This window comes from Balaenoptera ricei, chromosome 1 (assembly GCF_028023285.1).
Source record: "Balaenoptera ricei isolate mBalRic1 chromosome 1, mBalRic1.hap2, whole genome shotgun sequence".
NCBI lineage: Eukaryota > Metazoa > Chordata > Mammalia > Artiodactyla > Balaenopteridae > Balaenoptera > Balaenoptera ricei.
The window spans coordinates 97,785,863-97,799,669 of record NC_082639.1 but is presented as its reverse complement, the minus strand read 5'-3'; the positions used below and the strand labels follow the sequence as shown (position 1 = coordinate 97,799,669).

General features: G+C 34.9%; 1 protein-coding gene across 5 annotated transcripts in view; it reads right to left on the bottom strand.

Annotated features, from left to right (window-relative positions):
• Positions 1–854: 854 nt before the first annotated feature.
• The window catches only part of CEPT1 (choline/ethanolamine phosphotransferase 1), a 36,359-nt gene continuing 23,406 nt past the window's right edge, over positions 855–13,807 (bottom strand). For 4 of the 5 annotated variants that reach the window (XM_059927558.1, XM_059927549.1, XM_059927566.1 and 1 more), the window contains exons 5-9: positions 9,943–10,027; positions 3,483–3,614; positions 2,840–2,998; positions 2,228–2,353; positions 855–1,632 (exon numbers count right to left, since the gene is read on the bottom strand). In XM_059927558.1, coding sequence (XP_059783541.1) covers positions 1,513–1,632; positions 2,228–2,353; positions 2,840–2,998; positions 3,483–3,614; positions 9,943–10,027 — 622 coding nt within the window. In that variant the 3' untranslated portion in view covers positions 855–1,512. The remainder of the gene's footprint in view (positions 1,633–2,227; positions 2,354–2,839; positions 2,999–3,482; positions 3,615–9,942; positions 10,028–13,807) is intronic. The other variant, XM_059927555.1, reaches the window with a different exon arrangement.

Here is a 13,807-nt window from a genome sequence, read left to right as displayed (position 1 = left end):
TTCTTTTTCCTTTGTCCTAGCTTGCAACATTTGATCCACCCTAGCATTTTCCTGTATGTACTTCTCTACCCCAGATGCTGGAGAAGTTGCTAGCAAGCAAAGGCAGTGAGAAACTTCCCCTTCCTGCTACATTCTAGCAAAGAAATGAAAGGTTTCACAGTCATTGCTAATCAAGATTACATGGAATTGATGAAATCATTAAAAGTGTAAGGAAGAGTTCTGGTTGCCAGGCAAGGCAGCACAGCTATTGTGTATCCATGATTACGGAAACAGGATATAAATAAAAATCAATAATAAGATACCTCATTTTAGTCAATAGCTTAAACCTTTCCGCTTGTCTCCCTCTTCATTCAAGCAACTGAACTATATACAATGGAAACAGATCTGGTTTATAGTTACTGAGGACACCTGGTTTTCATTTCAAACTGTTGTACAGATACTGAGTAGCCAGAAAAGGAAAGTGCAAATTTTCAGTAATTGCCTAGAGAGGCCCAAGCCTCTCTAATTAAAAATCTGGGGGAAGGGTTTGAGATTCCTAGACCAGGTGACTATTAAACCCCTTTGGACTTTTAAGATTATGATTCTGTTTTCTCAAAGGGAAAAAAAGATTTATAATCTCACGGGTGACAACCACAACCAAAAAAATCTACCAAGAGGGAAAATGAACATAGCACTCCTGTGTTTTAAGTTAAACAGTTTTATACAAAATAGAAAGGTCACAGGACACATAATGATGATGTAGCTGACTGAATTTCCTCATTTATTAAAGAATAGAAATAAATTTTGCTTAAAAATTTTAAAAACGACATTAAAACTTAGTTTATCTTTCCACTGAATAAAACTGAGAAGAAGACTGGCTTTCAGATCATATATTTATTTAAAAAAATAAAATGGATCGACAAAGTTACCACATTATTATGCATGCTAACAGGATTTCCCAAGCCCATGAGATACCATTTCTTGAGCAATAAAAAAAAATGACTTCCTCAATAATGTAAAGATAGGAAAACTTTCAATCCAAATTCAAGATCTTTATCACTAGGTTCCACCTCACAAGATATATCTGTGCCACAAGCTGAGCTCCTCAGTAAAGAAAGCTTGAGAAGATAACTAAACAAGGACGTCACTAAAAGATGATGATTTGTTAAAATTATAAAGCAACCATCTTTTGGCCTGCAAATATTCTACATTAGAAATCTCCACCACTGGGGATCTGCTCCCCATGACAATTTTACTATGAATCCAGGATAATTACAAACACATGGCATTTTTTTCTTGCATGCTTTCTTGGGCCAACCCTGTTTGACAACATGTACAATTTACGGGATGGAACTTGAAATTCCCATTCTCACACAGGGATAGTTAAGGAGTGTTACCAATAACAAAGAATAAAAGTTATATATAACATTGGTTATTATAAATTATATTTGTTCTTAATCACCCCATTCTCCTTAATATGTTCAGATTCTTTCGGGCAGAAAACATGAGTTTCCTATAACATCAATTACATCATTAATGATGATTAGAATGAGCTGTAGAGACCTTGATTCTGAAGACATGTATGTGCAGGTGAGACGCAATCTGATTGCAAACACTGACACAGTAGCGAATCAAATCAAAGAAAGAGAAGACCTAAAAAAAAAAAGAGAGAGGTACTATTAGATTCTCAGGAATCTACTTAGGCCATCCCTAAGATTCCTGAAAGCCAAGAGGAGAGGCTTCTTTCTTCTCTTCTTTTGAAATTCACCTTCAATTCCATAAAATTTAATAACTCAATTTCCTCAAAGATTTTTCCTTTACACCAAGGAGCAACAAACTTAGTATTTTAGGCTTTGTGGACCATATTCTCTTTGTCACAACTACTCAACTCTGCCAATGTAGCATGAAAGCAGCCACAGACAATACATAAATGAATGGCCATGACTGTGTTCCAATAAAACTATTTACAAAAACTGGCCATTGGCCCACAGGCTGTAGTCTGCCAACTCCTGCTTTACAGTTAGAAATATGGAATTTATGAGCCAGGATGTAGGCAGGACTAGTAAGAATAATACAAAAAAATGACTCAGAGATGAAGCCACGAGGAACTCCCACGAAGTCCCATAAATGTGGTTTTCTAGTATTCTAAATCATTACAATTATATGATCTATCTCTCAGGACTGGCCCACTGAAACAAGAAAACAAGTAACCTCCAAATCATGAAATAGAACACGGTACAAAACTTACCAGGGCTATCCAAAGTACAATATATTCATCAATAAAGCTGTTAAAATATTGGTCCAGAAACAAAAGTGCTGGACCTATGAATGCTGTGTCATGCAAATGCATTTCACTTTTAGTCATGTGTGCCACCTATGAATAAAGAGAATCGGTGATGTAGGCAGGCATTTTCATATTAAAGCAATTGTGAGCTACATAGTAAATCAGTATTGTGATCAAATATCAAGTTTCAAGAATTCTTTAGCAATATCTGTTGAATTTTCAAAACTAAAACAACAACACTAAGTGGGTGTGAAAGCTATACACTGAAGGTATATACCATGCCAACTAAGTCCCCCTAAATATGCTTTTCACAAGGAGCCTTAACTTGAGCATACAGAATGAGAATGAAGAATGTGGATAGAAAGAAGAGTCGTAGAGGTTTAAGGAGCTTCTGGTAATCTCAAATTGCAGCTTCACATAAGAGTAAAAATGGCTCCCATACTGATGTCAAGAGATTTTGATTAGAGGACAGCAAACTCTAGAACTGCTTAGGAAGTTATGAAATGAAAACTATGGCCATAAAACCAAAATAAGATGAAAGTTAAAAAGAAAACAGACAAAAACTCTGGTGCTTACCACAAGCTTATTGGTGATTTTGGCAGATACAAAACCAAATGTCAATATATAAAGACAGGGATGCTTTTCAAAAAGCTGAACTGCTGATTTCTTGTAGATCATTGCAGCTAATGTAATTACTGATCCAATATGGAGAAAAGGAGAAAGGACACTTGTTCCCTGTACAGAGTAAAGAGAAGTGAGGAGTTAGTGGTATTCTATACCGATTTGCTTGATGGAAGACAGATCAACTTGAACTTCTAAGAACCTCACGGTGTCTGAGAGCCAGCAGTTTTTATAACTGAATACCAGAACAGCTAAGGAAAAGCAGCAGCATGGATTAGTTAGGCACAAACTGAGGATTTTACTTAAGAGGCCAGACATTTTACAAAGCAGATCGCACTTAAAAAAAAAAAAATATATATATATATGTGTGTATAAAAGTGTGTGTCTGCATGCACAAAAAATATGCAAATATAAGCATATAAATGTATACATGTGTAAATAAAACTGAGAAGTTTCAGGGTTTTTTTTCTTTAAGACTAAGTGGAAACTCTCAATTAACAATGATTTTAATTAATTCAAATAACAATTCAAATGAAAAACAAAGCGACTACAAAACTAAGTCCTAGCACAATCATTGGAAATCTTAAGAAATACTTACTGCTATCGTTGATCCATTTTTTCCAACACCACCTGTGAAGATTACACGGAAGTAATTTGTACAGGAAAATATGGTCCCTGCTACAGTACAAAGCGCAGGAAAAATTTTCATTTGAATATTCAGCACTGGAATCTTTAATGGGTAGAGAGAGAAAACAATTAATATATATATAAATCAAAATAAGAAAACAAAGCAAACATTTGATTCATATTCTGATATATTCTCCATTCCTTCTAGTTTAGTAAATACTTAAATTGATGGAAGTTTCCCTAACCTTTCCATTATAAACAATATAAAAAGTCTCAAGAAATGAGAGACTACATAAAAATTAATCTGACTTCTGATACCAACTTTAAAAAAAATAACTGATCCAACTTTATTAGCTCGTGTCATAGCTAAATGAAGTTCACCTAATGCATCCCAGAAATCTGGCAATAATGAACCAGGCTATCTTCTGGCCTTTTAATAAAAGGAGTGTACTTTTCCTTTATCTTTGTGCATTTTTTGAACTCTACTGCTAAATCTGTAATTCGTTACTAATTGTTATGAGAGAAAACATGGAGCATAAAGGACTAGAAATATTTGCAACTAGATTTAAAAAATCTGCAAACTAGAGAATTCCCAATTCCAAACTGTTAGAATACAGGCAGCTAGTAAAAGTAGAGAGCAACTAAGAAGGCATTCATATTCAAGGAGCTTCTGTAATCTCAAATTGTAGCTTCACATAAGAGTAAAAACAGCTCCCATGTTGATGTCAAGAGATTCTGGTTGGAGCAGAGCAAACTCAGGGACAGGACGAAAAATATGTGAAGCACACCCAAGCAGGTACAGCTCTATAATTGTGAATCTAAAACTTTAACATATAAGTTTACTTTTCAGAAGAAGTAAATAATAAATTTTTACAGTATACTGAAAATATGAATTGATTTACCTAAAGTAAGGGGGGCTGAGTGCATTGAGATCATGTATCTAACCTTGTGAACACAGTATACCTCATTTAAAATGAAATACACTTGTACAATACTAAATCTTAAAAATCATTTAAGATTTTCTTTCTTTTTGCACATCTCTTTTTAGCTTTTCTGAAGTCTCCAGTTTTGTCCAATATGGACTGAAAAGAAAGGAACAGTAAAATGATAGATTCTATTAAGTGAAACAAATGACTCTAGGAATAAGATTCCATAAGCCCACAGTAGTTTAATAGGCAATGAGTTCTTACAATGAAGACATTTTAATCAGGGCTGTCTACACTTTTTAGGGATGCCATCTGCTTACACTTTTAAAATCAAATAAAAATGTGACACTTCCTATCTTTTGTATGTATAAAACCCCAGTAAAATTGATAGATATAAAATTTAATGTTTAGCTACTCTATTTCTTTAAAACTCTCAAGAACTCAGTTTATTTACACAACTCTATGACCTCTTGCAAAACTGCAGTCTAAAAAAAAAGGGAAATCAACTATTCAAATTTCAAGTTGTACTGTGGCAGTGTTTAATTTTCTAAAATGAAATAGGTCAACTTAAAAATTAAGCCCAGAACTTCACGGAGCATCTTAAATTGTCGCCTTCCTTCTCTAACTGATCTCCAAACCCTACAGTCCAAATTCAAAGCTTGTTTTCAATAAAGGAGAAAATCAACACCATGGTTGCTTTGAACTCCAAGAGATTTTTTTGCTCCAGTTCAGAAAACTAAGGATATTACAATCTAAGTCTGATGCACCTGGCTGAAATTCAATATTCTGTCTAGTTTCCTTTTCCCTCCAAAGACAAAGGACCTGTCTGGCAAAGGAGGAAATACTACACTCACTTAGATTTCAAAAGAAGCGAAGCATTAATCCATTACAGGGGCATGCCTGTATTAAGGCCAGGGTACTAAACGAGTGCCAACTCTAGTGTAGCAGTAATCTGTGCCACAATTGAACTGCATTGCATCACAACTGTATTTAAAATTTGGTGAAAATGCTTTAGGATAATGGAAATTTTTGCTCTCTGAAAGAACAAAGGATAAACAGCAACATTACAAAAGCCAGGCAAATTAGTAAATGGCTTGGACCACAAACCAAGTAAGCAAGCTATAGACGTAGGGGCAAAATATCATAAACATTCTTCGGGCCCTCTTCACTTCTGTCATATATGATAGCTACATACACCAAAACATAAGCTCCTGAATGTAGGTTTATGTTTGAATTGATTTTTATATTCTCTCTAGAACCCTGGATATTGTAAGTGCTCAGTATAAACTTATCAAATAGATTAAGATGTTCTCCCTTTCTCTCTCTACGTAGAATGTCTTTTTTGAAATACTATGAAGACACACCTTGCCCCCACATTAAGAAGGAAAAAGGAAGTTAGCTACAAGAAAATCTGAGGCAACGTGAAGGGAAAGCGGAAGTCAGAGGAACCCCAAGTCTCACCAGGTGATCACTTAAAAATCAGCACTGACTCAATCACTTTTAAAAAGTATTAGAAGTATTGCCATTTTCACCTCACACTCAAGATCAAGGAGGGTGGACACATTGTCCTTCCCAATCTTTCTCTTTCTGTCCTCATCCTCCTGGAACATATCCAGGGTGATCAAAGTGCATCCACTCTACAGAAACAGCCAGAAAGCTGTACTAAAAACGCTTTTATCTCAGGCCTACCCAGAATGTCGACAGTCTTTGAGACTGGGAAGAATAAGAATTCCCTTGGGTCATGGTGTCTGCTCTACAGCTAGGGTAAAATCCTCTGGATTCATGCCATAAAATTATGTAGCCAAATAATATCAATCTAATGTAGTTCATTTTTCAGAGATTAAAAAAAATCTTAAATTCTCAGGTGTACCAGATTAAATGCACACAGGTTTTGGTTTAATCGTTTGGATTAATGCAGAGTATCAGTTACTAAGCTGTTAGACTAGTTTTCTTATGAGCATAATAAAATATTCTTACAGGCTTTGTAAATTTCAGCAGAAACAGAAAGTATCATTTTGAGATTAGATACTTCCTTCCAAAGAATGTGGGAATGCCTGTTTATAATGTCTGATTTAGTTAAGTATAAAGCCACTACTTAAGTCTTTTAGTTTAAGAATGAGATACAAATAAATTACACTATATAGCAAGTCTTCAGTTCTACCTAATGAATTCTGAAACTTCACCTGTAGTAACACCCACCATTTGCCTTAACTGGATTCCAGAAGGTGTCTCCTGGTTTAATACACGTTTAATCAACTACCACTTTTCTTTTTTTTAATTTTTATCTTTGGCTGCATTGGGTCTTTGTTGCTGCACGTGGGCTTTCTCTAGTTGTGGCGAGCGGGGGATACTCTTTGTTGTGGTGTGTGGGCTTCTCATTGCGGTGGCTTCTCTTGTTGTGGACCATAGGCTCTAGGCACGCTGGCTTCAGTAGTTGCAGCACATGGGCCCTAGAACACGTGGGCTTCAGTTGTTGCAGCACACGGGCTCAGTAGATGTGGCTTGCGGGCTCTAGAGCGCAAGCTCAGTAGTTACGGTGCACGGGCTTAGTTGCTCCGTGGCATGTGGGATCTTCCCGGACCAGGGATCAAACCTGTGTCCCCTGCATTGGCAGGTGGATTCTTAACCACTGCACCACCAGGGAAGTCCTCAGCTACTACTTTTAAAAGAATCAAATGTCAGTGAAAGTAACTGTGAGGGGATTTTATGGGTCCCTTCCAAAGTGATGACATTCTTTTTTTAAAGAGTTATATATATGATAGAAGATAGTTTCAAGACATCCCAAAAGGATATATTCTTTTAGGGAAGCAATACACAAAAAAAGTCTTGTTTTTTGCAATGTGCAAACCATATACTAACTTTTGTGCATGAAAATAATTTCTTTCCGTAAAAAATGGAGGGGGGGAACCCCAAAACACAAACCATGCACGCACAAAAAACCCAACCAACCAAAACCAACAAAAACTAACTACAACCTTTGGTAAAAAAACATCTCTTTGAATTAAAAAAAAAAAAAAAAAAAAAGCAAGAAATGGGTAATCAATAAGCAGTAGATAGAAATCACTTACCTTTGCAAAACAGCTGATTTTCTAAAATCAGCTTTAAGAAGACATTTGTACTGTTTTTGTTTGTTTTTACTATAAAGCTGCTTTCTTAAATTTATCAGTAAAAGTCTTTTAATGAGGATTTGGAAGGCAATTTCCATTTTATGGCCTCAACCTCAAAAGAGATAAAAATTTCACAGCTGGGCCCTAGATAAATATCTTCTCTCCATTTTGGCACACAAATAAATCAGAGCACTGCATGTAGTAGTCTTTCCTGAACTAACACAATGCAATTCAAAACAGCATATTCAGCAATGAGCCCACAGGGCCAAGAATAAAAGAAGAAAAGAAATACAGTGGTTTGAAGTCAATTATGGGAATCTGTACTGAAATCTGCTCAAAGAACCCAGAGTATTTCTCTAAGCCTCCAAATATCACCAGAGAAGTCAAGTCCTTTCCTTTTATTCTAATGATGGTAACAGTAGAACCAATGATGCTAATAATAAGACAGTGGCCCGTGAATCTCTTTCCCTACTGCAACCTCCATTTCAGTCTTGGATCTGAGAGTTCCTCAGATTACTTTTTAAAAACATATAATAAAAAAGAATGATTATAATATCTTAATTGCCAATAAAGATAGGACAAAATATTTGATCCTTTTAAAAGAAAAAAAAATTACATCTGTTATGTACATGTATAGATTGTGTGTATAAATCCTAATAAAGAAAGGTGACAAGTTTACCTGAAGCAAATTTACTACCAGGCACCACCTAAAAATTATGGATAGTGTGTATAGCCTGCATGAATACATAACTGCACTGAAAACAATGCTTTCTGTACCTCCATACTTATACAGATAATTAGGGATATATACCTGATGCTGACTTGATTTTGGATGATTAAGCCAGAAATCCCATTTTTTTTGTTACTGATATGCTGAAACATTAAAGGTAATTTATATGTGTGTAAGATATGCAAAATAATTTTGGAGGGGGAGAGATTTTGTTATAAAACACAAAGCCTATGAAAATAATAATCAATATAGTGAAGAAATTAAAAAAAATTAAGTGGGAGGTAGGTTTTAGGCTTTATTACCTAGTTTCAGGAAAAGAAAATCTTTTCTTTCCTTCTTCTACAGCCAAATTGTTTAAAACTATTAACTATTTAATAGTTTTATAGCTATTTATAACTGTTAACTATTTAACCTACACAAGAGCAAAAGTAATAACATTCTAGTGAAATCCGAGATCTATAGATACATATGTATACAGTGTGTATTTATCTATAGACCTCAGATTTCACTAGAGACAGTATTGACTTTTGAGACTAATGTGTAAAAAAAGATGTGATTTTGAATGATATTATGTACATGAATGAACAGTTTCAGAATTCTCCTGGTTGACTATGGATTATCTTTATTCCTTCATCTTCTCCCTCCTCACAACGCTATCCTCCCAACAAAAGGCATTAAACAATTTCTGGTAATAGATACTTCGGGAAGCATGTTAATTACACTTCCTTAAGTATCTAATTTACCACCATAAAGTGAGCTAGGTAAGGGAAAAATCTTGCTCAGTAAATTTCCCTTATACTTTAAAATTAATCTGATTTTTAAGAACTGTGTTTGTTTAGGAGTAGCAAACATGCCAACTGTAAGAGCAGCAACAACTTCTATTGAGGGCTCATTATTTGATAGCCACTGGTCTGAGTGCTTTACACATACTCATTTAATACACAAAATAACCTTATAAGACAGGTACTATTATCGTCTTCATTTTACAGAGAAGAAAACTAAGCCACAAGAGTTGAATAACAGATCAAGTTCATACAGTAGGCAGTGGAGCCAGGATCAAACTGAGGCAGTCTGGTTCCTGAGACTATGTTCTTGGCCCCCGTATTATATATATTATATTCGCTCTTTCAGAAGTTTGTGGAAAAGAACTTGTGTTTGTAGGGGTGACTGTATTTCAAGTCAAGTTGAAAATCAAGGTCCTGGCTTGTGAAAACAATCCTAAGGCACTGGTTTCAATAAGCACTTATTCTGTTCTGGGGCCAGAGTTAATTTACTACCAAAATTTGTTATTCAGCTTTAAGCATATAACGGAGAAACTAGTAGACTCGTGTAGCTCAGAAAGAGAATAAAAGATTTGGTTTAATCTTGTCATTGGTTAACTTGATACACTACCTGCTGTTTCCTCAGCTGTAAAATAGGATGACACATAATAATTCTGATAGCCTTCAAAAATAACCCTGAAATGGACCTACTATACAACATAACTCCAAGTAGTAAAATTCACTATGCCCTAAAGAAAAGTTTGTGTCCTATCATTGCTGTGACTTTTTGTTTTCAGAAAGAATAAAATAATTTTACATATCATCCTTTAACTGGATTATACTATATTAGAAAAACACAAGCAAAAGACAACATGCATTACATGGGATACACAATGTGCAGAGTTACCATAGATTGCCAAAAAGGTGGTCCTCCAATCACTGCCAGCAAATGCATGATTATTATGAAGATTTGCACTTCAGTCACATCAATTCTGATTAGGTACAAAAAATCCAAAAAAGCAGAATTACTCAAAACAATTTCAAGTTAATTACTTGCAAGCTTAGCAGCATTCCTCTATCATGCACAATAGAAAAAAATCTCAAATATTGAGGAAAGGGGAAAAGGAGGTGTCAAAAATTTGTTATGAGCAAAATCAAATAAAATCCAGAGTGTTTTAATTTAATTTGATGAATTTCACAGAGCAATAAAAACCCCTCCTTTCTAAAGAAAATTTCTGACTCATTGAAGTTGGGCTGAAACTACAGCTTAACCTTTCTCACCAAAAAAAAAAACAAAAAAACAAAGAAAAGAAAAAAAAGTGTGTGTGTATTACATTTTGAATGTCAAGCAGAGGATTGCACTGTACTGCTATATAATATGAGATCTTGAAATAAGTGCTTTGTAGTATCAAATGGAAGAAATGGTGAGCTTTTACTAAAGTAACATAAATCTCTGATACCTTGGCAAAACTTACTGCCCTTTAGATATATTCATTTAATGCCTTCCATGATATGGGTGTGAAAAAAAAATTCACCCAATTCTCAATCAAATTCTTATGCTTATTAGGTCAACTACTCTTAAGACGTCTGGAAAGAAGATACTGAAAGCAGCCAAGGATTAGCTTTGAGGTTGCTGAAAATGATCTTAACAGTCAAGAAGAGACAAACCTGGTACAAAAACAGGGCAGTAGAAATTAGAAGCCTGAAAGTCTGAAAAAAGAGTAAGGGCATATTCTGAAGACTGAGGAGCAAAGCAAAAACTGGTGTTCCTTTCCCTCTGTAAACTAGCACTTTTTATAATCTTGAGATTGTCATTCTCAGATTACTGGATCCAAATGCCTTTTAATTTTACTGATTTACCCTACAGATATGCTTGCACAAAATGTCTGTACAAAGTTATTTATTACAGCATTATTAATAGTTGCAAAACTTTAAAAATATCTCTCAATGAGGGAGTAGTTATAGAAATTATGGTACTTCCGTACAATCAACTATTGGGTAGCTTTTAAAAAAAGAGTGGGGTAGCTCTCTAGTGGTGACATGGAAAAATATCAAAGTTATATTAGGTGAAGAAAAATGCTGCAGAATGTGTATATGAACTTTTTGCATAAAAAAAGAAGAAAAATAATATTACATTTTAATTTTTGCCGATAATTACATAACAAATTTCTGGAAAGATACATTGCAAACTAAGAACAGTGGGTACCTATTGGAGAGGACAGTGTGGGAACTGGAGAGCTGGAGATGAGGATGAGAAGGAGACTATTCACTGCATACCTTTTTTATAATGTTAGTTTTTAAGCAAAGTGAATAATTTATCTATTAAGAAGGTAAACTTAAAAAAAAAGTCAATCTAAGAAAACTGATAGCAACAACAGCAAGGGGGTTCAAATCCCAGAGCAGAATAGAGACCCCATTTCTAAAATTGATACTTCAAGCAGACAATCTATCATGTGAGCTTAAGATATGTAAGTTTTATGCTCATAATAAATAACCAGATTGAAACCAGTCTCTCACAACTAAAAAAAATTATCTTTGATTGCTCAAGAATGCTTTTTAAATAGAAGCATATTAAGCTGCAAACATATAGTGATGTAGTTATCTTGATATACACATTTATTGAAAAAAAAATGGACTGAATTAGGCTAAAAAGAATCTGTAGAGCTGACCTGGTGAGTGATGTTGCCAATAAGGGGAATTACACTCAGTAGCAGACTCAGGAGACTAAGCAGGTGTCAAAGATGATCGACTCTGTCTTGGGTGGAGGAGGGTAGACATCTTACAACATTTTGCTGGATATGTGAAGTAGCCTTTTGGGAGGGGAAGGGCCAGAAGTATAGAATTACAAAATAAAAATGGAGGGAACCTCATGCAATTAATCTTTGTACCTTGGATGAATGTAAGTAAAAGAGATTAGGAAACATGAAAGATCTTTACAAAGCCCAAATTGGGATTCCTGGGAAATTTTTATGGATTAGCCTGTTTGGAAATTTTGGAAGACAGAATTCTGTAAACCGTTCAGATACTATCACTGAATTTAGATCAACAATGTCTTAATGTTAGGAGGGAGAGCCAGGGAAAACTTACTTACCAGTTGGTAATTAGTTAAGAACATTTTTTCCTGTGTGATTATCTGATTTAGCGGAATACTCTGTACTCCAGGATAAAGCCCTCCTGCTCTGAATCATGAGAATTGCCTATCACCACTTCTGGATGTGTGGCTCTAATCTTGACTGTCAATGAAAAAACATGCAGTGTGAGGCCAACCCCAAAGAGAGAAACTAAGCAAGCTAAGTGGGACAGGTGGCAGAAATGATTAACAGTGAACAAGAGTTAATGATTCTGTTTAGAAGAGAAGTGGATACCTGACAGTCCATTTTTCCACCCTTCCACTAAGAAGTCTCTCAATATGGGTTGAATTTACTGTAACACATATTAGGAGGGGGCTCATTTTATGCTTTTTGGCTATGCAGGAAAGACATAATTATCTAGAGGGAGAATATTATATAAGGCAGGAATTTGGCATTTCTGTAGTCACTTGTTATTTTCAAAATAATAACATGGGTGATAATATTTCCAAGTGTTGGAACTATTTCTCTAAAACAAAAACAAACAAAAAAATCAACCTCCACAACTACACCAAAAATAAGCCCTTCAACGGACAAGGGCTATGTGGTAGAAAACCACCTAAAACACCAGAGTGACTTTTTAAAAAAGACATGGGAAAACAAATCTCTTAACTATAGCATTAGATTTTCACAGCCTAATAGTTTCAGAGGGGGGAAATTAGACGATAATAAACATAATTTTCTATAACCATGAAAGTATTTAAATATCTTGACTGGTATTGCTTAAATAATTTCTTATTTCTACTTTATTTTAGTATAGGTTTTGTCAAAGGACAAAAAGAAATTCCCCAACTGCTGTGTTTAATCCATGAGTACTCTGGTCAGAACACACTTGAATTACTACAACAAGCCAGCAACAAACAACCCATTCTGATGGCTGTCACAGAAGAAAGATGGAGAAAAGCAAACCAGTTGTGGAGATTGAGCTCTCCCATTTTTCTGACAGGGAAGCTGTAAATGTGGCAGTCCATAGTGAAAATAACCTTCAACACTCATAACAAATCCCTTGGGCCCATCACTCTTTACAACATCCTAATGGTTAACTGATTAAGAGGTAAAGATATCAAGGCGTCCTAAATAAATATGAGTAATTTTAACTTCTGAACAAGAAATAGAAGCTTTCTAGTTGGAGTGAGGATCCTAGGGAGGCTTCATCACCAGAGAAAGACAGCTTAAAAAGTTCCCTGATCAGGACAGTTATTACATGAGAAGTATAGCTTTTAAAAGTGATTAAGGGGTGTAACAACTCCAAACCATCTAAGTTAGCTAACTATAAAGAAAATTTCTATTTTGAATGTCTCATTTTTATTTCTTAGTGTTCAGAGAGATTCCTAACAAATGCATTTGGTTTGAATTCCAACAAGACTCAGCATTAACTGAGGAATGTGAAGGGATTTAACTGACATTCTGTGAGCGTTGATAAGCATGTTAATCGTCATTTCCTAGCATTTTTAATATCAGAAATAAGACAATTTAATCTAGTTTTCATCTACATATGGCACATGCATTTCAAAGATATACTTGCAGTTAATTTGGAAACATAATTTTTTAAATTAAACTATACATAATAAATATAATTTCGTTGTAACTGGGTTGGCTACTAGCTTAGTTTTAACAGAGAATACGCACTAGGGCGAGATTCGC